The 24,416-nt window shown below is 42.0% G+C and overlaps 1 protein-coding gene across 2 annotated transcripts in view; it reads left to right on the top strand.

The window, feature by feature from the left end:
- plgrkt (plasminogen receptor, C-terminal lysine transmembrane protein) overlaps window positions 1-24,416 on the top strand; it is a 32,357-nt gene that overhangs the window by 2,368 nt on the left and 5,573 nt on the right. For both annotated transcript variants that reach the window (XM_014124583.3, NM_001146440.1), the window contains 1 exon segment: window positions 14,836-14,966. In XM_014124583.3, the coding sequence (XP_013980058.1) occupies window positions 14,836-14,966 (131 nt within the window).

A 24,416-nucleotide genomic window follows, 5' to 3' on the forward strand; every position in this document is an offset into this window, starting at 1 on the left:
AAATGATGGTGGCCACACAACATATTGACACTTTGGGCCCAATTTGGATATTTTCACTTAGGGGTGTACTCACTTGTTGCCAGCCGTTTAGACATTAATGGCTGTGTGTTGTGTTATTTTGAGGGGACAGCAAATGTACACTGTTATACAAGCGGTACACTCACTACTTTACATTGTAGCAAAGTGTAATTTCTTCAGTGTTGTCACATGAAAAGATATACTCAAATATTTACAAAAATGTGAGGTGTACTCACTTTTGTGATACTGTATATTTTTAAACATGTCAATTAGACCAGTGTTTCCCAAACTGGGGGCTTGGGTGTCTCCCCCTACCCCTCTCCCCCGATGTTTGAGAACCCCTGAATTAGACTACCTCATCTCACCAGTTAGAAGCCAAGGAGATGATTGAAGTTACCGTTATGTAGGCCGATGAATTCAAAAACATTTGATATGCAGGGGCCTATAAGAAGTGTGGTTCCAGCACCAGGGCCATAGAATATGGGGTGGGCTTTTCAAAATAAGGTAATTATATAAAATGTCTGATTACATTCCCATGGCCTCAACATTAGACTTACGTGAAATAGGGATATAGCAGTTTATAATCAATTTAATGTTTATTTAATTGATTTGACATAATAGGCTACTCAACCACTTACCACTGATTGCCCCCTATTGCAGTGGTTCTCAAACCTCTCCTCTGGACCCCCAGAAGACTCACAATTTTGTTGTAGCCCTGAACTAGCTCATCTGATTCACTTACACACTACCCAAACCGGATTCGTCGCGAGTGCTGCAAAATAAATTTACACATACATGTTATTCAATCATTGCACCCACACTGCTCGTGTGTGCCAACGAGCGTCTGCAATGCCAAGCGCTAAAATAGAAGTTGCTTCTATTTGTGAGGCCGAACGCGATGCAAGTCCTGCCTTTCCCATCTCCTTATTGGCTTTTAGAAGCATATACCCACGTGCCATCTCATTGGTTATACCCACGTGGGTGATTGAAAGATGAACTGAGGTCAGTCGGTTGTGGTAATACACCTTATTAGGAAAGTTGGATGCCAATCGCCATATAAAGTCCAAAGAAGAAAAAGCCTCGGAAGGAGGAAAGATGAGAAACGACTTGGTTGACCATTTTATGTGTGGGTTAATTGTCAGAGTAGAGGACCTTGTGCATTTCAGGTAAAATAACAACTCAATGTTTAGGTCCCAGGACAAATTGGCTAGCAACCGCAAGCTAGCTAAATAGGACAAATTAGCTAGCAACGGCAAGCTAGCTAGCTAAATTGCCGTAAATGTTTAATGCTTTTCAACCTGTCCCCAAATTAATATAATTGATTCAGAGTTTGTTTTGATATTTCAACCTGCGTGTCGTGATCGCGTTTGGTGTGGGGGGACAAAATCAATTTGCGTCCAGTTTGGGCATGGTGTTAGTCAAGGGCTTGATGATTAGTTGACAAGTTGAATCAGCTGTGCTAGTTTTAGAATTGATCAAATGCATGGAACAGGTGCGGGTCCCCAGGAGAAGTTTGATAACCACTGCCTTATTGACATTAGAAAAGTAATGGCTCAAAGTGCTTACACCCCTGGTCTGTTATGTCTTCACGAATGCAAAAGCAAAGATTCATATATAAACCGATACAATTTGTGGCCATTATTTCTGTATCTTGGAGGAGGAAAGGTATAGACGTTTCAGGTGTGCCTGCCTACCCAGTGGGTAAAACTGGGTAAAACTGGTTGAAATGACGTCATTACAACGGTTGTAATGGCATCTTCTCAACCAGTTTTGCCAGGTTTCTGGTTGTAAAGACGTCATTTAAATGAGTTTTGCCCACTGAGTAGCACACATTTTATTTGTGCTCAGTAGTTTCCCCTAGATTCTAGAATATCACAGCAACGCAGTCTCTAAGATGAAGTGAGGCCATCCTTCCATCCTCTCGGGGCTAGTTTAAGCAGGTTGTAAAACAACGATTTTATTGCAATTGTTAGAGGTGGCTTTTTGCAACAAGTTAAAAAGCTTTTTTTCCCCTCCATTTTGTGGAACAATACATTTTGTATTTTTGCCTGTGAGGCAATCAGCACCTGTGATCTTTGTTTGTAGCAGAAAAATGTCATTATCAGACAAGTGCCCATAGGTGGTGACAAACTTATTAACGCCAGACATCATCGTTGTAAAAATACATACTATAAAACACGCCATTGTGTTATGTGCTTAATGCTCTGGCAACATTACTGTAACTATGGATGATTTATTTTCTTACATTCTTAAAGGTAATGTGAGGACAGAATCACCTAGAAATAGAACAACTGTACTGTATCCATCTCCTTGTCGACATAAATTACTATCTGACACTTGGTAATGAATGGAATCGACCTGGCAATTTTAAAAGGATAGCTGGTGTATCTAACATATGTCTTCTCCCGCTCTCCTGCATTAAGATGTCAAACCTACGTCACTGCTCATTGTAGTGGAATCTCAAAAACGTTTTGTTATTGTCTATGATTTGATTATTAAATGGTCAGATTTTATGGTGTGTCATGCATGATTGAAGGCTATGACATTTTTTTTATTCATCATTATCAAAATATGGGAAAAATAGCCCTCAAATTATAGGGGTGTGTGTGGCCTGATGTTCTGAGGAAGGTTGAACAGCATTGAATCTAGATGATTATTGCTCTCAAAATTTAGTATTTTAAGACAGTCATTCACAAAGCTCAAATTGTTTCCCTGTGTATGACAATATGTGAGATGATAAAACCTTATCACAATCAAAAAGTTATATCTTCTAACTATACTCAACACACTAAAAATAAAAGTTGCTTTAGAAACTTGTCTTGATTATTTGAGAAGGTCTCTATTGTTTGCGTTTGGTTTACCGCTCGGTCAAGAACATGGCCTTTAGGAAACGTCAGTGAACTTTCTCCACAGATTAATAACCACTTCGTCACCTCCATACTCCTCCTCCCTCGACTTTCCCATGCCTCCTGACTTCACCTGCCTCCCGATCCCTAACCCCTATCTGACTATTCAGAACCGATTATATTTGAGCATGACTGAGTTAAGGCTTGAGTTGACAAAGGTAAAGGTTCTTCATAGGCCTATGTTTTGGCTGCAGGGATTTGGTAAAGCCCCATGCAATCAAAGTCCTACAAAACATTGGCCTAATGCCTTACTCAGACATCAATGTGGTATACACAGGAAGAAATCTTTCCTATCTGCTCGAATGCTCTGGTGACCCCCTTTTGCGCTCTGAGGTATCTAAACAGTTAAGTGGGCCCACTACCCTACGTGGACCTAATGAAAATACATTACACACTGCCTGAAATCAGCCTTTAAAATACACTATACTTTATCTTAACTGTACATCTTTCCTCTGTGGTGTTTCCTTTTTGGGGGGGGGATTCTGCTTCCTTATCCATCTCCAGTTCGATGACGCAACGTTGTTGGTGACAAAACATGCTGAAATCGATGTCTGGTGGCCATACAGTCTAGTGTCAAGCCCATTTAAATTACTGCAGATGAGAATTCCCTACCTGCCTAATGGTTAACCCTGGTGTCCTAGAAAAATTCCAAACCTGGCCCCATTCCATCATGGCCACCTAATCATCCCCCTCATTTCTAATTGGCGTATCACTCCTCACCTCTCCACCAGATAGCTGATGTGTGATGAGCGTTCTGGCACAAAAATGGTCACTGGGCAGCACATTGGTGGTGGATTAGGTGAGTTTCCACCTTACTACGTAAAGGTCTAGGAGTACCTCAGTTGGTAGAAAAGTGCTATATAAATCCAATCAACTATTTATTATTAGGATGCCACTTGGGACACCTTCACTGGATTACTCTTCACTTTCTACTCTGACCCGGCCCAGTGAGAGGCCTGACTGGACGGAGGAGGTGATATATTTGGGCTAGAACCACCAATGAGCTCCCCTCTTCTCATGTCACAACACCTCCAGCTCCTCCGTGCTCTATTCAGCAATTCCGAGTTAACAGCACTCAGTTGTTGGCGTTAATGACACTCGGGCAATCAGGCAGACATGATACTTCCAGCTTCCTGAAGACACAATGGCTTTCATGATTGATTGGTCATGTGCCCTCTTCACAATGGGTTGTGTGACTCTAAAATCAATTGAGAAATTAGTCTCAAATAGAGGCAAATCGGTCTCACTCTACCTCTCGTCATTCAGATCAACACATGAGAAAGAGTGGACGAAACATCTGTTGTTTGCAGAAATGTAAAGCTTTATGTTTTTATGAAATTCCATTTGATATCTTGGAATCTAACAATTGTCTGGACTAGATTAAGCCTAGTCCTACACTAAAAATAATTTGCAATGGAGATCGCTGTTGAGCTTGTTTTTTTAACCATGCCTAAATGTTCAGACAATCAGTCAGTGTTCTTTTTTCATTATGTTCTTTACCATGTCTAGTGCTCCATCAATTCTGGCCCACTTACCGTCCTCCATGAAAGCAATTCAGTTTAATTTGCGTCCAGGAAACAGACCCTCTGTGTGTGTGTGTGTGTGTGTGTGTGTGTGTGTGTGTGTGTGTGGTTTATTCCCTTTTAAAAAAGCTATGGATTGCCTCCCGAGTGGCGCAGCGGTTTAAGGCATTGCATCACAGTGTTGCAGCGTCACCACAGCCTGGGGTTAGGGGAGGGTTTGGCCGGGGGGGCTTTACTTGGCTCATTGCGCTCTAGCGACTCCTTGTGGCATGCCGGTGCGCCTGAAGGCTGACTTCGGTCGTCAGTTGAGGGGTGTTTCCTCCGACACATTGGTGTGGCTGGCTTCCGGGTTAAGCAAGCGGGATTTAAGAAGCACGCCTTGGCGGGTCAGGTTTCGGAGGACGCATGACTCGACCTTTGCCTCTCCCAAGCCCATTGGGAAGTTGCAGCTGTGAGACGATTGTAATCATGAAATTGGGGAGAAAAGGGGGGTATAAAGAAAACATGACCAGATTCACAGGAAATACATTTCCAAGGATGAAGGAGCAATATTCAAAACCACATATTAATACTACTTGTCAAACAGAGAACTGAGACTGTATACTGGTTGTTGGGGTGGGGTGTGGGTGGGTCTGTGGATGGCTTTCGACCATTTTATTGGATACTCATTGTTAGGAAGAATGATGGTCCAAATCGGATGTTAAGTACTATATTTATTAAAGATCATATGAATTAAAATGGCCAATTTCAGTGTAATCAATTAGCTTAATTTATTAGAGATCAAATATCAACAAAATAATGGTTCAGGAATGCTAATCTTATCTGTTTCTAACTACAGACACTATCTGAGATGGTTGATGTCATGGCTGGCTGAAATGAGATGGAACAACCCAACTCAGAATTTTGAACTTTGAAAAAATTCATTATTATAAAATAGTATAATTTCACACACACCGGACCCCCCCACACACAATTTTTTTTGTATATAATACAGCTCAGTATTTTAATTATTTAATACGGTCTTTTTGCCTCATCTTTATCAAGGGTGTCAATCGTTTCGGATCCCTGTATACAGTGCCTGTAGAAAGTATCCACACCCCTTGACTTTTTCCACATTTGGTTGTGTTACAGCCTGAATTTAAAAGGTATTCAATTGAGATTTTGTGTCGTTGGCCTACACACAATACCCCATAATGTCAAAGTGTAATTATGTTTTTAGACATTTTTACAAATTAATAAAAAATGAAATGTCTTGCATTCAACCCCTTTACTATGGCAAGCCTAAATAAGTTCAGGAGTAAGCATTTACTTCACAAGTCATATAACTTGCATGGACTCATTCTGTGTGCAATAAGTGTTTAACATGGTTTTTGAATGATTATGATCTCTGTAACCCACATATACAATTATCTATAGTCGAGCAGTGAATTTCAACCACAAAGACCAGGGAGATTTTCCAATGCCTTTTAAAGAAGGGCATCCATTGGTAGATACAAATTTATAAAAACAGACATTGAATATCCCTTTGAGCGTGGTGAAATTAATTACACTTTGGATGGTGTATCAATACACCCAGTCACTACAAACTGGCAAGTGTCTTCACTGACATTTTCAGAGTTTAATGGCTGTGAAAGGAGAAAAACAGAGGATGGATCAACAACATTATAGTTACTCCACAATACTAACCTAAATGACAGAGTGAAAAGATGGAAGCCTGTACAGAATACAAAATATTCCAAAAATGCATCCTGTTTGCAATATGGCACTTAATTAAAACTGCAAAAAATTTGGCAAATTAACCTTTGTCCTCAAATCAAATTTGATTTGTCACATGCGCTGAATACAACAGGTGTAGACCTTAGTGAAATGCTTACTTACAAGCTCTTAACCAACGATGCAGTTTTAAGAAAATACCTAAAAAATTTAAAATTAAGAAAAAAGAGATAAGAAAAACGAATAATTAAAGAGCAGCAGTGAATAACAATAGCGGTGCTATAAGGGGGTACAGTGACAATGTGCGGGGGCACCGGTGTCGAGGTAATTGAGATAATTATGTACATGCAGGTAGGTTTGATAAATCCTGTTTGGGTGCATGAACCGCTAGCGGGACACCTACGATGACATCTGGTGAAATTGCAGAGCGCGAGATTCAAAATACAAAAATCGTAATATTAAACATTCATGAAAATACAAGTGTCATACATCATTTAAAAGCTTAACTTCTCGTTAATCCAACCGCATTGTCAGATTTATAAAAGGCTTTACGGTGAAAGCATACCATGCGATTATCTGAGGAAAGCGCCCCACATCAAAATACTTTTTCAACCAGCACAGACGTCACAAAATCACAAATAGTGATTAAATAAATCACTTACCTTTGAAGATCTTCCTCTGTTTGCAATCCCAAGGGTCCCAGCTACACAACGAATGGTCGTTTTGTTCGATAAAGTCCTTCTTTATATCCAAAAAAGTCAGTTTAGTTGGCGCCAATGATCTCAGTAATCCAATCGTTCAACATGCATACATACGAATCCAAAAAGTTACCGGTAAAGTTCGTCCTAACAAGTCAAACGATGTTTGTAATTAATCCTTAGGTACTCTAATATCTAAATAAATGATAATATTTAAGACGCAGAAAAGTATGTTCAATAGGGAAGATAAATAACGAAGAGCGCGCACCTCATTAACACGCCAACAAGACTACTTTTCTAATGAGACACCTTGTAGTTTTTCCAACTACTTGTTCATTTTTCAAAAACAGCCTGAAACCCTTTCTAAAGACTGTTGACATCTAGTGGAAGCCATAGGAGCTGCAATCTGGGTCCTATCTATTTGTATTTCCCATAGGCTAGCACTGAAATGGCCTGTGACCTCAAAAAAAAAAAATTCCGGGTGGATTTTCCTCGGGTGTTTGCCTGCCATATCAGTTCTGTTATACTCACAGACATTATTTTAACAGTTTTAGAAACTTCAGAGTGTTTTCTATCCAATGCTACCAAGTATATGCATAGCCTAGCCTCTGGGCCTGAGTAACAGGCAGTTTACTTTGGGCACGTCAGTCATCCGAAATTCCAAACAATAACCAGTCTCCAAAACAGGTTAACCTCTTACATCTAGACGTTCCGCTAGCGGAACACCTGCTCCAATATCCAATGATAGGCGTGGCGCGAGTTACAAATTCCTCAAAAATACAAAAACTTCAATTTTTCAAACATATTACTATTTCACAGCATTTTAAAGACAAGACTCTCCTTTATCTAACCACACTGTCCGATTTCAAAAAGGCTTTACAGCGAAAGCAAAACATTAGATTATGTCAGCAGAGTACCCAGCCAGAAATAATCAGACACCCATTTTTCAAGCTAGCATATAATGTCACAAAAAACAAAACCACAGCTAAATGCAGCACTAACCTTTGATGATCTTCATCAGATGACACACCTAGGACATTATGTTATACAATACATGCATGTTTTGTTCAATCAAGTTCATATTTATATCATATTTATATTTATATCATATTTATATCAGCTTTTTACATTAGCATGTGACGTTCAGAACTAGCATACCCCCCGCAAACCTCCGGTGAATTTACTAAATTACTCATGATAAACGTTCACAAAAAAACATAACAATTATTTTAAGAATTATAGATACAGAACTCCTTTGTGCAATCGAGGTGTCCGATTTTAAAATAGCTTTTCGGTGAAAGCACATTTTGCAATATTCTGAGTAGATAGCCCAGCCATCACGGCTAGCTATTTAGACACCCACCAAGTTTAGCCCTGACCAAACTCCGATTTACTATTACAAAAGTTTGATTACCTTTGGTGTTCTTCGTCAGAATGCACTCCCAGGACTGCTACTTCAATAAAAATGTTGGTTTGGTTCAAAATAATCCATAGTTATATCCAAATAGCGGCGTTTTGTTCGTGCGTTCAAGACACTATCCGAAGTGTAAATAAGGGTCACGAGCATGGCGCATTTCGTGACAAAAGATTTCTAAATATTCCATTACCGTACTTCGAAGCATGTCAACCGCTGTTTAAAATCAATTTTAATGCAATTTTTCTCGTAAAAAAAGCGATAATATTCCGACCGGGAATCTGCGTTTAGGTAAACAGACGAAAGAAAATAAAGCATGGGGTCGACTCGGGCACGCGCCTGAGTCTCACAGTACTGTGACCAGCCACTATCCAAACGCGCTACTTTTTTTCAGCCAGAGCCTGCAAAGCCACGATTCAGCTTTTTTCCGCCTTCTGAGAGCCCATGGGAGCCGTAGGAAGGGTCACGTAACAGCAGAGATCCCCTGTAATGGATAGAGATAATCAAGAAGGCCAAGAAATTGTCAGACAGGGCACTTCCTGCATGGAATCTTCTCAGGTTTTGGCCTGCCAAATGAGTTCTGTTATACTCACAGACACCATTCAAACAGTTTTAGAAACTTTGGAGTGTTTTCTATCCAAAGCTAATAATTATATGCATATTCTAGTTTCTGGGCAGGAGTAATAATCAGATTAAATCGGGTACGTTTTTTATCCGGCCGTGAAAATACTGCCCCCTAGCCATAACAGGTTAACCTCTATGGGCTAGGTGGGACGCTCTCGTTAATCTAACCACACTGTCCGATTTCAAAAAGGCTTTACAACGAAAGCAAAACATTAGATTATGTCAGCAGAGTACCAAGCCAGAAATAATCAGACACCCATTTTTCAAGCCAGCATATAATGTCACCAAAACCCAGAAGACAGCTAAATGCAGCACTCACCTTTGATGATCTTCATCAGATGACAACCCTAGGACATTATGTTATACAATACATGCATGTTTTGTTCAATCAAGTTCATATTTATATCAAAAAACAGCTTTTTACATTAGCATGTGACGTTCAGAACTAGCATACCCCCCGCAAACTTCCGGGGAATTCGCTAACATTTTACTAAATTACTCACGATAAACGTTCACAAAAAGCATAAGAATTATTTTAAGAATTATAGATACAGACCTCCTCTATGCACTCGATATGTCCGATTTTAAAATAGCTTTTTGGTGAAAGCACATTTTGCAATATTCTAAGTACATAGCCCAGGCATCACGGGCTCGCTATTTAGACACCCGGCAAGTTTAGCACTCACCATAATCATATTTACTATTATAAAAGTTTGATTACCTTTTGTTGTCTTCGTCAGAATGCACACCCAGGACTGCTACTTCAATAACAAATGTTGGTTTGGTCCAAAATAATCCATCGTTATATCCGAAAAGCGGCGTTTTGTTCGTGCGTTCCAGACACTATCCGAAATAGTAAAGAAGTGTCGCGCGCATGGCGCAATTCGTGACAATAAAATTCGAAATATTCCATTACCGTACTTCGAAACATGTCAACCGCTGTTTAAAATCAATTTTTACGACATTTTTCTCGTAGAAAAGCGATAATATTCCGACAGGGAATCTCCTTTTCGGCAAACAGAGGAAAAAAATCCCAAAGGCGGGGGCGGTCGGGTCACGCGCATAAGCCCAGTGTCCCTTGATCGGCCACTTGAGAAAGGCGATAATGTGTTTCAGCCTGGGGCTGGAATGACGACATTCTGTTTTTTCCCGGGCTCTGAGCGCCTATGGACGACGTGGGAAGTGTCACGTTAGAGCAGAGATCCTTAGTAAATGATAGAGATGGAAAAGAAGTTCAAGAAATGGTCAGACAGGCCACTTCCTGTAAAGGAATCTCTCAGGTTTTGACCTGCCATTTGAGTTCTGTTATACTCACAGACACCATTCAAACAGTTTTAGAAAATTTAGGGTGTTTTCTATCCATATGTAATAAGTATATGCATATTCTAGTTACTGGGTAGGAGTGGTAACCAGATTAAATCGGGTATGTTTTTTATCCAGCCGTGTCAATACTGCCCCCTAGCCCTAACAGGTTTTAAGGAAGAGGTTGTTGTCCTTGCACCACATGGTCAGGTCTCTGACTTCCCTATAGAAAGTGATCAGGCCTACCACTGTTGTGTCATCAAACTTAATGGTGGTGTTGGAGGGATTACAGGAGATGACTGAGCATGCACCCCTGAGGGGCCCCCTGTTGAGGATCAGTGTGGCAGATGTGTTGTTACCTACCCTTACCACCTGGGGGCAGCCCATCAGGAAATCTAGGATCCAGTTGCAGAGGGAGTTGTTTAGTCCCAGGGTCCTTAGCTTAGTGATGAGTTTTGAGGTTACTATGGTGTTGAACGCTGAGCTGTAGTCAATGAACAGCATTCTCAAAGGTGTTCCTTTTGTCCAGGTGGGAAAGGGCAGTGTGGAGTGCAATAGAGACTGCATCTTCTGTGGATCTGTTAGGGCAGTATGCAAATTGGAGTGAGTCTAGGGTTTCTGGGATAATGGTGTTGATGTGAGCCATGACCAGCCTTTCAAAGCATTTCATGGCTACAGATGTGAGTGCTACATGTCGGTACTCATGTAGGCAGGTTACCTTAGTGTTCTTGGGCACAGGGACTATGGTGGTCTGCTTGAAACATGTTGGTTTTACAGACTCAGACAGGGAGAGGTTGAAAATGTCAGAAAAGACACTTGCCAGTTGGTCAGGGCATCCTCGGAGTACACGTCCTGGTAACCCGTCTGGCCCAGCGGCCTTGTGAATGTTGACCTGTTTAAAGGTCTTACTCACATCAGCTGCGGAGAGCGTGATCACACAGTCATCCGGAACAGTTGATGCTCTCATGGATGTTTCAGTGTTACTTTCCTCGAAGCGAGCATAGAAGTTATTTAGCTTGTCTGTTAGGCTTGTGTCACTGGGCAGCTCTCGGCTGTGCTTCCCTTTGTAGTCTAATAGTTTGCAAGCCCTGCCACATCTGACGAGCGTTAGAGCCGGTGTAGTACAATTCGATCTTAGTCCTGTATTGATGCTTTGCCTGTTTGATGGTTCGTCGGAGGGCATAGCGGGATTTCTTATAAGCTTCTGGGTTAGAGTCCCGTTCCTTGAAAGCGGCAGCTCTACCCTTTAGCTCAGTGCGAATGTTGCCTGTAATCCATGGCTTCTGTTTGGGGTATGTACGTACAGTCACTGTGGGGACGACGTCCTCGATGCACTTATCGAGAAAGCCAGTGACTGATGTGGTGTACTCCTCAATGCCAATCACGAAACATATTCCAGTCTGTGCTAGCATAACAGTCCTGTAGTTCAGCATCTGCTTCATCTGACCTCTTTTTTTTGTAGACCAAGTCACTGGTTCTTACTGCTTTAATTTTGGCTTGTAAGCAGGAATCAGGAGGATAGAGTTATGGTCAGATTAGCCAAATGGAGTGCGAGGGAGAGCTTTGAATCCTTCCCTGTGTGTGGAGTAGATGTGGTCTAGATTTTTTTTTAACCTCTGGATGCACATTTAACATGTTGATAGAAATTCGTTGAAACTGATTTAAGTTTCCCTTTATTAAAGTCACCGGCCACTAGGAACGCTGCCTATGGATGAGCATTTTCCTGTTTGCTTATGGTGGAATACAGCTCATTTAGTGCAGTTTTAGTTCCAACCTCACTCTGTGGTGGTATATAGACAGCTACGAACAAAACAGATACTCTTTGGGTAAATAGTGAGGTCTGGCCTCCCGGGTGGCGCAGTGGTCTAAGGCACTGCATCGCAGTGCTAGCTGTGCCACCAGAGATTCTGGGTTCGAGCCAAGGCTCTGTCGCAGCCGGCCGTGACCGGGAGGCCCTTGGGGCGGCGCACAATTGGCCCAGCGTCGTCCGGTTAGGAAGGGTTTGGCCAGCAGGGATATCCTTGTCTCATCGCGCACTAGCGACTCCTGTGGCGGGCCGGGCGCAGTGCACGCTGACCAGGTCGCCAGGTGTACGGTGTTTCCTCCGACACATTGGTGCGGCTGGCTTTCGGGTTGGATGTGCATTGTGTCAAGAAGCAGTGCGGCTAGATTGGGTTGTGTTTCGACCTCTGCCTCTCCCGAGTCCGTACGAGAGTTGCAGCGATGAGACAAGACTGTAACTACTACCAATTGGATACCATGAAATTGGGGAGAAAAATAGTGAGGTCTGCAGCTTATCATAAGATACTCCACCTCAGGCGAGCAAAACTGAGACTTCCTCAGATATCGTGCACCAACTGTTTACATAAAATGCATAGGTCCCCGCCTCGTGTCTTGCCGATAGTGTATAACCCGCCAGCTCTATGTTCTTAATGTCGTTGTTCATCCACGACTCGGTGAAGCATAAAATATTACAGTTTTGAATGTCCCGTTGGTAGGATATACGTGCTTTCAGTTCGTCCCATTTATTTTCTAGCGATTGAACATTAGCTAGCAGAACGGAGGGCAAGGGCAGATTAGCCACTCGTCGCCTCGTCCTCACAAGGCACCCTGATCTTTTGCCTCGGAATCGCCTTTTTCTTCTCCAGCGAATCACGGGGATTGGGGCCTGGTCGGCTATCAACAGAATATCCCTCTCGTCCGACTCATTGAAGACAAACTCTTCGTCTAGTTTGAGGTGAGAGATCCCAGTTATGATGTTTAGAAGCTCTTTTCGGTCATAGAAGACGGTAGCAGCAACATTATGTACAAAACAAGTTACGAACAACACGGGGGAAAAAACTAAATTGCATGATTGGTTGAGGGCCGATAAGACGGCAGCCCTACCCACCGGCACCATCATGCGCTTAGTGCTTGTCTATAAAGCGGTGTGTTTGGGGAAAACACTGACATCACTGAGTACCACTCTTCATATTTTCAAGCATGGTGGTGGTTGCATCATGTTATGGGTATGCTTGTCATCGGCATGGACTCGGGAGTTTTTTATTTATTTTAAGAAATGGATTGGAGCTAATCACAGGCAAAATCCGAGAGTAAAACCTGCTTCAGTCTGCTTTCCAAGAGATACTGGGAGACAAATTCACCTTTCAGCAGGACAATAACCTAAAACACAAGGCCAAATATACAATGGAGTTGCTTACCAGGATAACATTGAATGTTCCTGAGTGACCTAGTTACAGTTTTGTCTTAAATCTGCTTGAAAATGTCTGTCTAGCAATGGTCAACAACCAACTTGACAGAGAGCTTGAAAGATTTTAAAAATAATAATGTGCAACTATTTTACAATCCAGGTGTGCAAAGCTCTTACAGACTTATCCCTGTAATTGCTGCCAAAGGTTATTCTAACATGTATTGACTCAGGGGTGTGAAAACTAAATTACATATTTCTGTATTTAATTTTCAATACATTTGCTAACATTTCTAAAAAGATGTCTTCACTTTGTCATGGGGTATTGTGTGCAGATGGATGAGAAAAAAACAAATATTGATTTAATCAATTTAATCCAAATGTGGAGTAAGTCAAGAAGTATGAATACTTAAGGCCATTTTAAAAAATGTGTATTTTCCAACCTAATCAACCACCAGCCTCACATTCTGCAGTATCTACATATTTCATCTTTTGACACATGACTTTTAGGAAATAAAGAACTGTCATACAAAACACCATTAATTCTGTATTCTCTTCTCCTAATGATAATGGCGGCCGTAGAGGATTGTGACTGTCTTTGAAGAAAACAGGAAAGAGCATAGACAAAAAGCCCCAACAGAGGGTTCACCTTGGAATAAAAGTGTGACGGAGCTAGGGGTCGAGTGATCCCGTCATCAGTGCGTATGTCTCAGAACTGAATCAAAGGAGTCTGACCATCCTCAAAGGATGTGAGGAGAATGTGTTTAAAGGCCAACTGTGATACTAACAGCCATTTTTTAAGAATGTGTTGTCTTTTTTAATATTCACACAGGTGACAAGACAAAATAGCAAGCTTTCTCATCCACCCTGAATGTGTCTCAGAGCCTTTATCATATCCATGAACTGTCCATTTCCAATTGATTGTGCCGTGGCTGCTGCATCAAGTTTCAGCACCACAATGTGTTACTTGAATCTGGCTTATTCTGAGGTCAATTACTCTGATACAGTAAATAGGCCTACATCATGGGCAAGATACATACATTGCATTCGGAAAGTATTAAGTCACCGTATTACGTTATTAGGTTTTGCAGCAGCAGAAAACCAAATTACAACCAAAAATATGTATTCTTAGCAACCAAACATATTTTGGGTTGTAATTTGGCTTTCTGCTGCTGCAAAACTTTGATCTCAAGGTACAGACCCTGTAAATGAATAGACTATAGCTAATGTATACATCTCTTTAACACAGATCTCAGAGTTATGTTTATTACTGTTGTATTAAGAGAGGAGAATGTGCATGAATGAAAGGAATAAAGAAAGGTGTGGGTCTGCTCAGTTCTGCTGCTTAACAAAACGTATTTTTACTGAGTGTAATGCCATAATGATGTCATTGCAACCAGTTTTCTTAGCTCTGACGGAGTGCGTTTCTGACCTTCCTGCTTGACCCCAGATGGAGAGACAGATCCTGATGCAGAATCAGATGAGAGAGAGACAGATGGCCATGCAGATAGCCTGGTCCAGGGAGTTCCTGAAATACTACGGCACCTTCTTCAGCCTGGCCGCACTAGGCCTCACCATCGGGTGGGTTCTCCGTAGTGTTAACTAGGCCAGTAGGCCTACAACATGTTTGTTCACATTAAGTCTGTTCTTCAATAGTTATAGATAGGACACGGATGATGCCATTTCGATTCATAAAAATTTGTATTAAGCTGACATGAAAGCTAAAAAGACGGGGTAACACTTTATTTGAACTGTACTGTACGTCAGTGTCATACTATTGGCATGACATGACAAATGATATCTTGACTTATTACTTTTGTTATGTCATATTATGACGCTGTTATTATGTACAGTTCAAATGAAGTGTTAAGATGGTTTGATTCTCAGAAACGTACAAAGGCCCACTGCTGCTGCCACAGCTTGCAGACCTGAGTGACTGTGTTGTATGCTGTTCATGACCTGTTATTCACATGCAGGTTGATGTAGATGGGGCGATATGTTCTTTGTCAAAACACATGCGTCATATACAATGCCCCCCTAATGTTGTGTAAAGCAATATCATTTGTTTGAGCATATCAACAATTGTTCTAAGTATTTGTTGACCTGTCTTTGGCCATCATCAACATAAAAGGCTTTGCATCGTCAATCTGATGTCTGCAGTGGCTGTACAGCATTTATTGCAATGCGGCCACTGCAGAAGTCAGTGCATTCATGCTTCACAGAGCAGAGCTGTTGTCAAGGAAGTGTGTTTGTGTGTATGCAGGCTTTAAGCCTTGGCCAGTGTTGATAATGTAAGCTAAACTGTGTGCCCCATCGTTGCAAAAATGAACATCTAATGGTTTGAGAAAATGGCGGTGATAGATAGGGCAGCCGTACTTCTAGCCCCTAGGCAACTTTGCAGTATTTTGTTTTTTTATGTATTATTTCTTACATTATTAGCCCAAATTTTTTTGGGTGTTATTACATACAGCCTGGAAGAACTTTTGGATATCAGAGTTGCGGTAACTCACCAGCATTACGATCAGGAATATGACTTTACCGAATCGGATCCTTTGTTTGTAATCCCCAGGGCAATTTAACTGATTCCAGAGGCTGACCCAAAACACCGCCGGCGGAGAAGAGGTATTAGGAGTGGACTTCCAGCCCGACTTAGGAGGTGCACACATCATCCACCGCTTCAGAGTATATTACTCACTAATGTTCTCTGGATAATAAAATTGACGAGCTCAGGGCGAGGATTTCCTTTTAGAGAGACATCAGGGATCGTAACATATTCTGTTTCACGGAAACATGGCTCTCTCGGGATATACTGTCAGAGTCAGTACAGCCAGTTGGGTTCTCAGTTAATCGTGCAGACAGGAATAAATATCTCTCCGGAAAGAAGAAGGGAGGGGGTGTATGTTTCGTGATTGCGATAACATACAGGAAGTCAAGTCCTTTTGTGCACCCAACCTACTGTAGAATACCTCACAATCAAATGCTGACCTTATCACCTCCCAAGAGGTTTGGTTATAGTCACAGCCGTGTATATTCCCCCTCAAGCCGATACCACGACGGCCTTCGAACTTCACTGGACATTATGCAAACTGGAAACCACAAATTCTGAAGCCACATTTATTGTAGCTGGGGATTTTAACAAAGCAAATTGCTACCGAAGTTCTATCAACACATTGACTGTAGTACTCGCGCTGCTAAAACATTGGACCACTGCTACTCCATCTTCTGGGATGCCTACAAGGCCCTCCCCCCTGCAAATCTGATTACGACTCCATTTTGCTCCTCCCTTCATATAGGCATAAACTCAAACAGGAAGTACCTGTGCTAAGGACTGTTCAACACTGGTCTGACCAATCGGAATCCATGCTTGATGATTGTTTTGATCACGCGGACTGAGAAATGTTCCGGGTAGCCTCCTAGAATAACATTGACGAATACACTGATACGGTGACTGATTTGTTGTACCCACTGTGACTATTAATACTTAACCGAACCAGAAACTGTGGCTAGATGGCAGCATTCGAGCAAAACTGAAAGTGCGAACCACCGCATTTAACCATGGCAAGGTGACTGGGAATATGGCCGAATACAAAAAGTGTAGTTATTCCCTCCGTAAGGCAATCAAACAGGCAAACCGTCAGTATAGAGTCGCAATTCAACGGCTCAGACACGAGACGCATGTGGCAGGGTCTACAGACAATCATGGACTACGAAGGGAAAACCAGCCACATCGCAGACACTGATGTCTTGCTTCCAGACAAGCTAAACACCTTCGCCCGCTTTGAGGATAACAGAATGCCACCGACACAGCCCGCTGCCAAGGACTGTGGGCTCTCTTTCTCCGTGTCCGACGTGAGTGAGACATTTAAGCGTGTTAACCCTCGCAAGGCTGCCGGCCCAGACGACATCCCTAGCCGCTTCCTCAGAGCATGTGCAGACCAGCTGGCTGGAGTGTTTACGGACATATTCAATCTCTCCCTATCCTAGTCTGCTGTCCCCACATGCTTCAAGATGGCCACCATTGTTCCTGTACCCAAGAAAGCAGGCAACTGAACTAAATGACTATCGACCCGTAGCACTCACTTCTCTCATCATGAAGTGCTTTGAGAGACTAGTCAAGGATCATATCACCTCTAACCTTACTTGACACCCTAGACCCACTTCAATTTGCTTACCGCCCCAATAGATCCACAGACGGTTCTCAGACGAAAATAGCCTCTCACTCAACATCAACAAAGCAAAGGAGCTGATCGTGGACTTCAGGAAACAGCAGAGGAGCACCCCCCTATCCACATTGACGGGACCACAGTGGAGAAGGTGGAAAGCTTCAAGTTCCTCGGTGTACACATCACTGACAAACTGAAATGGTCCACCCACACAGACAGTGTGGTGAAGAAGGTACAACCAGGCTCTTGGCATTCTCTCAACCTCTTCAACCAGGCTGAAGAAATTTGGCTTGGCACTTAAAACCCTCACGAACATTTACAGATGCACAGTTAAGAGCATCATGTCAGGCTGTATCACCGCCTGGCATGGCAACTGCACCGCCCGCAACCACAGGGCTCTCCAGAGGTTGGTGTGGTCTGCCCAACGCATCACCGGGGGCAAACTACCTGCCCTCCAGGACACCTACAGCACCCTATCTCACAGGAAGGCCAAAAAGATCATCAACGACAACAACCACCCGAGCCACTGCCTGTTCACCTCACTATCATCCAGAAGGCGAGGTCAGTACAGGTGCATCAAAGCTGGGACCGAGAGACTGGAAAACAGCTTCTATCTCAAGGCCATCAGACTGTTAAATAGCCATCACTAGCACAGAGGCTGCTGCCCTATATACACAAACTTGAAATCACTGGCCACTTTAATGTTTACATATTTTGCATTACTCATCTCATATGTATATACTGTATTCTATTCTACCGTATCTGTCTATGCCGCACTGACATCGCTCATCCAAATATTTATATATTCTTAATTCCATTCCTTTACTTTAGATTGTGTGTATTGTTAGATATTACTGCACTGTTGGAGCTAGAAACACAAGCATTTCGCTACACTTGCAATAACATCTGCTAAACACGTGTATGTGACCAATACAATTTGATTTGAACCATAATATTGATTGTTTTAAAGAGCGACTACCCCTAAAAAAAAACTAATCCCTTAGAAAACGGCATCAATAGGAGTCAAAATTTACTACAAATTGTAAATAGGATAATTATAAGTGAAACAATCTGTCTGTAAACAATTGTTGGAAAAATCTTGTCATGCACAAATTAGATGTCCTAACCGACTTCCCAAAACTATTGTTTGTTAACAAGAAATTTGTGGAGTGGTTGATAAACAAGTTTTAATGACTCCAACCTAAGTGTATGTAAACTTCCGACTTCAACTGTATATTTTGATCATTATCACTGTCATCACTAGCATAGCTGACGATAGATACCCTAACTAGATAGCTAGCTTCACTACCGGTCAAAAGTTTTAGAACATCTACTCATTCAAGGGTTTTTCATTTCTTTTTTACTAGTGAATACATCAAAACTATGAAATAACATATGGAATCATGTAGTAACCAGAAAAGTGTTAATCAAAATATATATTTTTTGTCACGAATTGCGCCATGCTCGTGACCCTTATTTACACTTTGGATAGTGTCTTGAACGCACGAACAAAACACCGCTATTTGGATATAACAATTAAATATTTTGAACCAAACCAACATTTGTTATTGAAGTAGCAGTCCTGGGAGTGCATTCTGACGAAGAACACCAAAGGTAATCAAACTTTTGTAATAGTAAATCGGAGTTTGGTCAGGGCTAAACTTGGTGGGTGTCTAAATAGCTAGCCGTGATGCCGGGCTATGTCCTCAGAATATAGCAAAATGTGCTTTCACCGAAAAGCTATTTTAAAATCGGACACCTCGATTGCAGAAAGGAGTTCTGTATCTATAATTCTTAAAATAATTGTTATGTTTTTTTGTGAACGTTTATCATGAGTAATTTAGTAAATTCACCGGAGGTTTGCGGGGGGTATGCTAGTTCTGAACGTCACATGCTAATGTAAAAAGCTGATATAAATATGATATAAATATAAATATGATATAAATATGAACTTGATTGAACAAAACATGCATGTATTGTATAACATAATGTCCTAGGTGTGTCATCTGATGAAGATCATCAAAGGTTAGTGCTGCATTTAGCTGTGGTTTTGTTTTTTGTGACATTATATGCTAGCTTGAAAAATGGGTGTCTGATTATTTCTGGCTGGGTACTCTGCTGACATAATCTAATGTTTTGCTTTCGCTGTAAAGCCTTTTTGAAATCGGACAGTGTGGTTAGATAAAGGAGAGTCTTGTCTTTAAAATGCTGTGAAATAGTAATATGTTTGAAAAATTGAAGTTTTTGTATTTTTGAGGAATTTGTAATTCGCGCCACACCTATCATTGGATATTGGAGCAGGTGTTCCGCTAGCGGAACGTCTAGATGTAAGAGGTTAAAAGTCAATTTGTGGAATTTCTGTCCTTAATGCGTTTGAGCCAATCGGTTGTGTTGTGACAAGGTAGGGGTGGTATACAGATGATAGCTCTATTTGGTAAAAGATCAAGTCCATATTATGGCAAGAACAGCTCAAATAAGCAAAGAGAAATGACAGTCCATTACTTAATGACATGAAGGTCAGTCAATCCTGAAAAGTGCAGTCGCAAAAACCAACAAGCGTTATGATGAAACTGGCTCTCATGAGGAGTTACCTCTGCTGCAGAGGATAAGTTCATTAGAGTTACCAGTCCTAGAAATTGCAGCCCAAATAAATGCTTCAAAGAGTTCAAGTAACAGACACAAACTGTTCAGAGGAGACCGCATGAATCAGGCCTTCATCGTTGAATTGCTGCAAACAAACCACTACTAAAGGACACCAATAAGAAGAAGAGACTTGCTTGGGCCAAGAAACATGAGCAATGGACAGTAGACCGGTGGAAATTTGGCCTTTGGTCTGGAGTCCAAATTGGAGATTTTTGGTTCCAACCGCCGTGTTTTTGTGAGACGCGGTGTGGGTGAACGGATGATTTCCGCATGTGTATTTCCCACCGTGAAGCCTGGAGGAGGTGGTGTTATAGTGTGGGGGTGCTTTGCTGGTGACACTGTCTGCGATTTACAGTTGAAGTCGGAAGTTTACATACACTTAGGTTGGAGTCATTAAAACTAGTTTTTCAACCACTCCACAAATTTCTTGTTAAACTATAGTTTTGGCAAGTCGGTTAGGACATTTACTTTATGCATGACAAGTCATTTTTCCAACAATTGTTTAGACAGATTATTTCACTTATAATACACTGTATCACAATTCTAGTGGGTCAGAAGTTTACATACACCAAGTTGACTGTGCCTTTAACCTCTATGGGCTAGGTGGGACGCTTGCGTCCCACCTACTCAACAGCCAGTGTAATCCCGTGGCGCGTTATTCAAATTCCTCAAAAATGCAAAAACTTCAATTTTTCAAACATATGACTATTTTACACCATTTTAAAGATAAGACTCTCGTTAATCTAACCACACTGTCCGATTTCAAAAAGGCTTTACAACGAAAGCAAAACATTAGATTATGTCAGCAGAGTACCCAGCCAGAAATAATCAGACACCCATTTTTCAAGCTAGCATATAATGTCACATAAACCCAAACCACAGCTAAATGTAGCACTAACCTTTGATCTTCATCAGATGACAACCCTAGGACATTATGTTATACAATACATGCATGTTTTGTTCAATCAAGTTCATATTTATATCAAAAACCAGCTTTTTATATTAGCATGTGACTAGCATTCCCACCGAACACTGCCGGTGAATTTACTAAATTAGTCACGATAAACATTCACAAAAAGCATAACAATTATTTTAAGAATTATAGATACAGAACTCCTCTATGCACTCTATGTCCGATTTTAAAATAGCTTTTCGGTGAAAGCACATTTTGCAATATTCTCAGTAGATAGCCCGGCATCACAGGGCTAGCTATTTAGACACCCAGCAAGTTTAGCACTCAATTCGTGACAAAAAAAATCTAAATATTCCATTACCGTACTTCGAAGCATGTCAACCGCTGTTTAAAATCAATTTTTATGCATTACATTACATTACATTTACATTTAAGTCATTTAGCAGACGCTCTTATCCAGAGCGACTTACAAATTGGTGCATTCACCTTATGATATCCAGTGGAACAACCACTTTACAATAGTGCATCTAAATCTTTTAAGGGGGGGGTTAGAAGGATTACTTTATCCTATCCTAGGTATTCCTTAAAGAGGTGGGGTTTCAGGTGTCTCCGGAAGGTGGTGATTGACTCCGCTGTCCTGGTGTCGTGAGGGAGCTTGTTCCACCATTGGGGTGCCAGAGCAGCGAACAGTTTTGACTGGGCTGAGCGGGAACTGTGCTTCCTCAGAGGTAGGGGGGCCAGCAGGCCAGAGGTGGATGAACGCAGTGCCCTTGTTTGGGTGTAGGGCCTGATCAGAGCCTGAAGGTATGGAGGTGCCGTTCCCTTCACAGCTCCGTAGGCAATCACCATGGTCTTGTAGCGGATGCGAGCTTCAACTGGAAGCCAGTGGAGAGAGCGGAGGAGCGGGGTGACGTGAGAGAACTTGGGAAGGTTGAACACCAGACGGGCTGCGGCGTTCTGGATGAGTTGTAGGGGTTTAATGGCACAGGCAGGGAGCCCAGCCAACAGCGAGTTGCAGTAATCCAGACGGGAGATGACAAGTGCCTGGATTAGGACCTGCGCCGCTTCCTGTGTGAGGCAGGGTTGTACTCTGCGAATGTTGTAGAGCATGAACCTACAGGATTGGGTCACCGCCTTGATGTTAGTGGAGAACGACAGGGTGTTGTCCAGGATCACGCCAAGGTTCTTAGCACTCTGGGAGGAGGACACAAGGGAGTTGTCAACCGTGATGGCGAGATCATGGAACGGGCAGTCCTTCCCCGGGAGGAAGAGCAGCTCCGTCTTGCCGAGGTTCAGCTTGAGGTGGTGATCCGTCATTTATGCCATTTTTCTCATAAAAAAGTGATAATATTCCGACCGGGAATCTGCGTTTAGGTAAACAGACGAAAGAAAATAAAGCATTCGGTCGACTCGGGCACGCGCCTAAGCCCATAGTACTCTGATCGGCCACTTGCCAAAAGCGATAAAGTGTTTCAGCCAGAGCCTGCCTCGATATCGTTCAGCTTTTTCCCGGGCTCTGAGAGCCTATGGGAGCCGTAGGAAGTGTCACATTATTGCAAAGATCCTCAGTCTTCAATAAAAAGAGCCAAGATGAAACACAATGTCAGACAGGCCTCTTCCTGCATGGAATCTTCTCAGGTTTTGGCCTGCCATATGAGTTCTGTTATACTCACAGACACCATTCAAACAGTTTTAGAAACTTTAGGGTGTTTTCTATCCAAAGCCAATAATTATATGCATATTCTAGTTACTGGGCAGGAGTAGTAACCAGATTAAATCGGGTACGTTTTTTATCCGGCTGTGTCAATACTGCCCCCTATTAAACACCTTGGAAAATTCCAGAAAATGATGTAATGGCTTTAGAAGCTTCTGATAGACTAATTGACATCATTTGAGTCAGTTGAAGGCGTACCTGTGGATGTATTTCAAGGCCTATCTTCAAACTCAGTGCCTCTTTGCTTGACATCATGGGAAAATCAAAGGAAATAAGCCAAAACCTCAACAACAAATACATTGTAGACCTCCACAAGTCTGGTTCATCTTTGGGAGCAATTTCCACGCGCCTGAAGGTACCACGTTCATCTGTACAAACAATAGTACGCAAGTATAAACACAATGGGACCACTCGGCCATCATGCCGCTCAGGAAGGAGACGCGTACTTTCTCCTAGAGATGTACGTACTTTGGTGTGACAAGTGCAAATCAATCCCAGAACAACAGCAAAGGACCTTGTGAAGATGCTGGAGGAAACGGGTACAAAAGTATATCCACAGTAAAATGAGTCTTATATCGACATAACCTGAAAGGCCGCTCAGCAAGGAAGAAGCCACTGCTCCAAAACCGCCATAAAAAAAGCCAGACCGTGGTTTGCAACTGCACATGGGGACAAAGATCGTACTTTTTGGAGAAATGTCCTCTGGTCTGATGAAACAAAAATAGAACTGTTTGGCCATCGTTATGTTTGGAGGAAAAGGGGGGATGCTTGCAAGGCGAAGAACACCATCCCAACCGTGAAGCACGGTGGTGGCAGCATCATGTTGTGGGGGTGCTTTGCTGCAGGAGGGACTGGTGCACTTCACAAAATAGATGGCATCATGAGGCAGGAAAACTGTGTGGATATATTGAAGCAACATCTCAAGACATCAGTCAGGAAGTTAAAGCTTGGTCGCAAATGGGTCTTCCAAATTGACAATGACCACAAGCATACTTAAAAAGTTGTGGCAAAATGGCTTAAGGACAACAAAGTCAAGGTATTGGAGTGGCCATCACAAAGCCCTGACCTCAATCCTATAGAAAATTAGTGGGCAGAACTGAACAAACATGTGCAAGCAAGGAGGTCTACAAACCTGACTCAGTTACACCAGCTCTGTCAGGAGGAATGGGCCAAAATTCACCCAACTTACTGTGGGAAGCTTGTGGAAGGCTACCTTAAAAGTTAAACAATTTAAAGGCAATTCTACCAAATACTAATTGAGTGTTTGTAAACTTCTGACCCTCTGGGAATGTGATGAAAGAAATCAAAGCTTTAATAACTAATTCTCTCTATTATTCTGACATTTCACATTCTTAAAATAAAGTGGTGATCCTAACTGACCTAAGACAGGGAATTTTTACTTGGATTAAATGTCAGGAATTGTGAAAAACTGAGTTTAAATGTATTTAGCTAAGGTGTATGAAACTTCCGACTTTAACTGTATTTAGAATTCAAGGCCCATTTAACCAGCATGGCTACCACAGCATTCTGCAGCGATACGCCATCCCATGTGGTTTGCGCTTGGAGAGTCTATCATTTGTCTTTCAACAGGACAATGA

This window comes from Salmo salar, chromosome 01, assembly GCF_965601325.2.
Source record: "Salmo salar chromosome 01, fSalSal1, whole genome shotgun sequence".
In the NCBI taxonomy this organism is placed as follows: domain Eukaryota; kingdom Metazoa; phylum Chordata; class Actinopteri; order Salmoniformes; family Salmonidae; genus Salmo; species Salmo salar.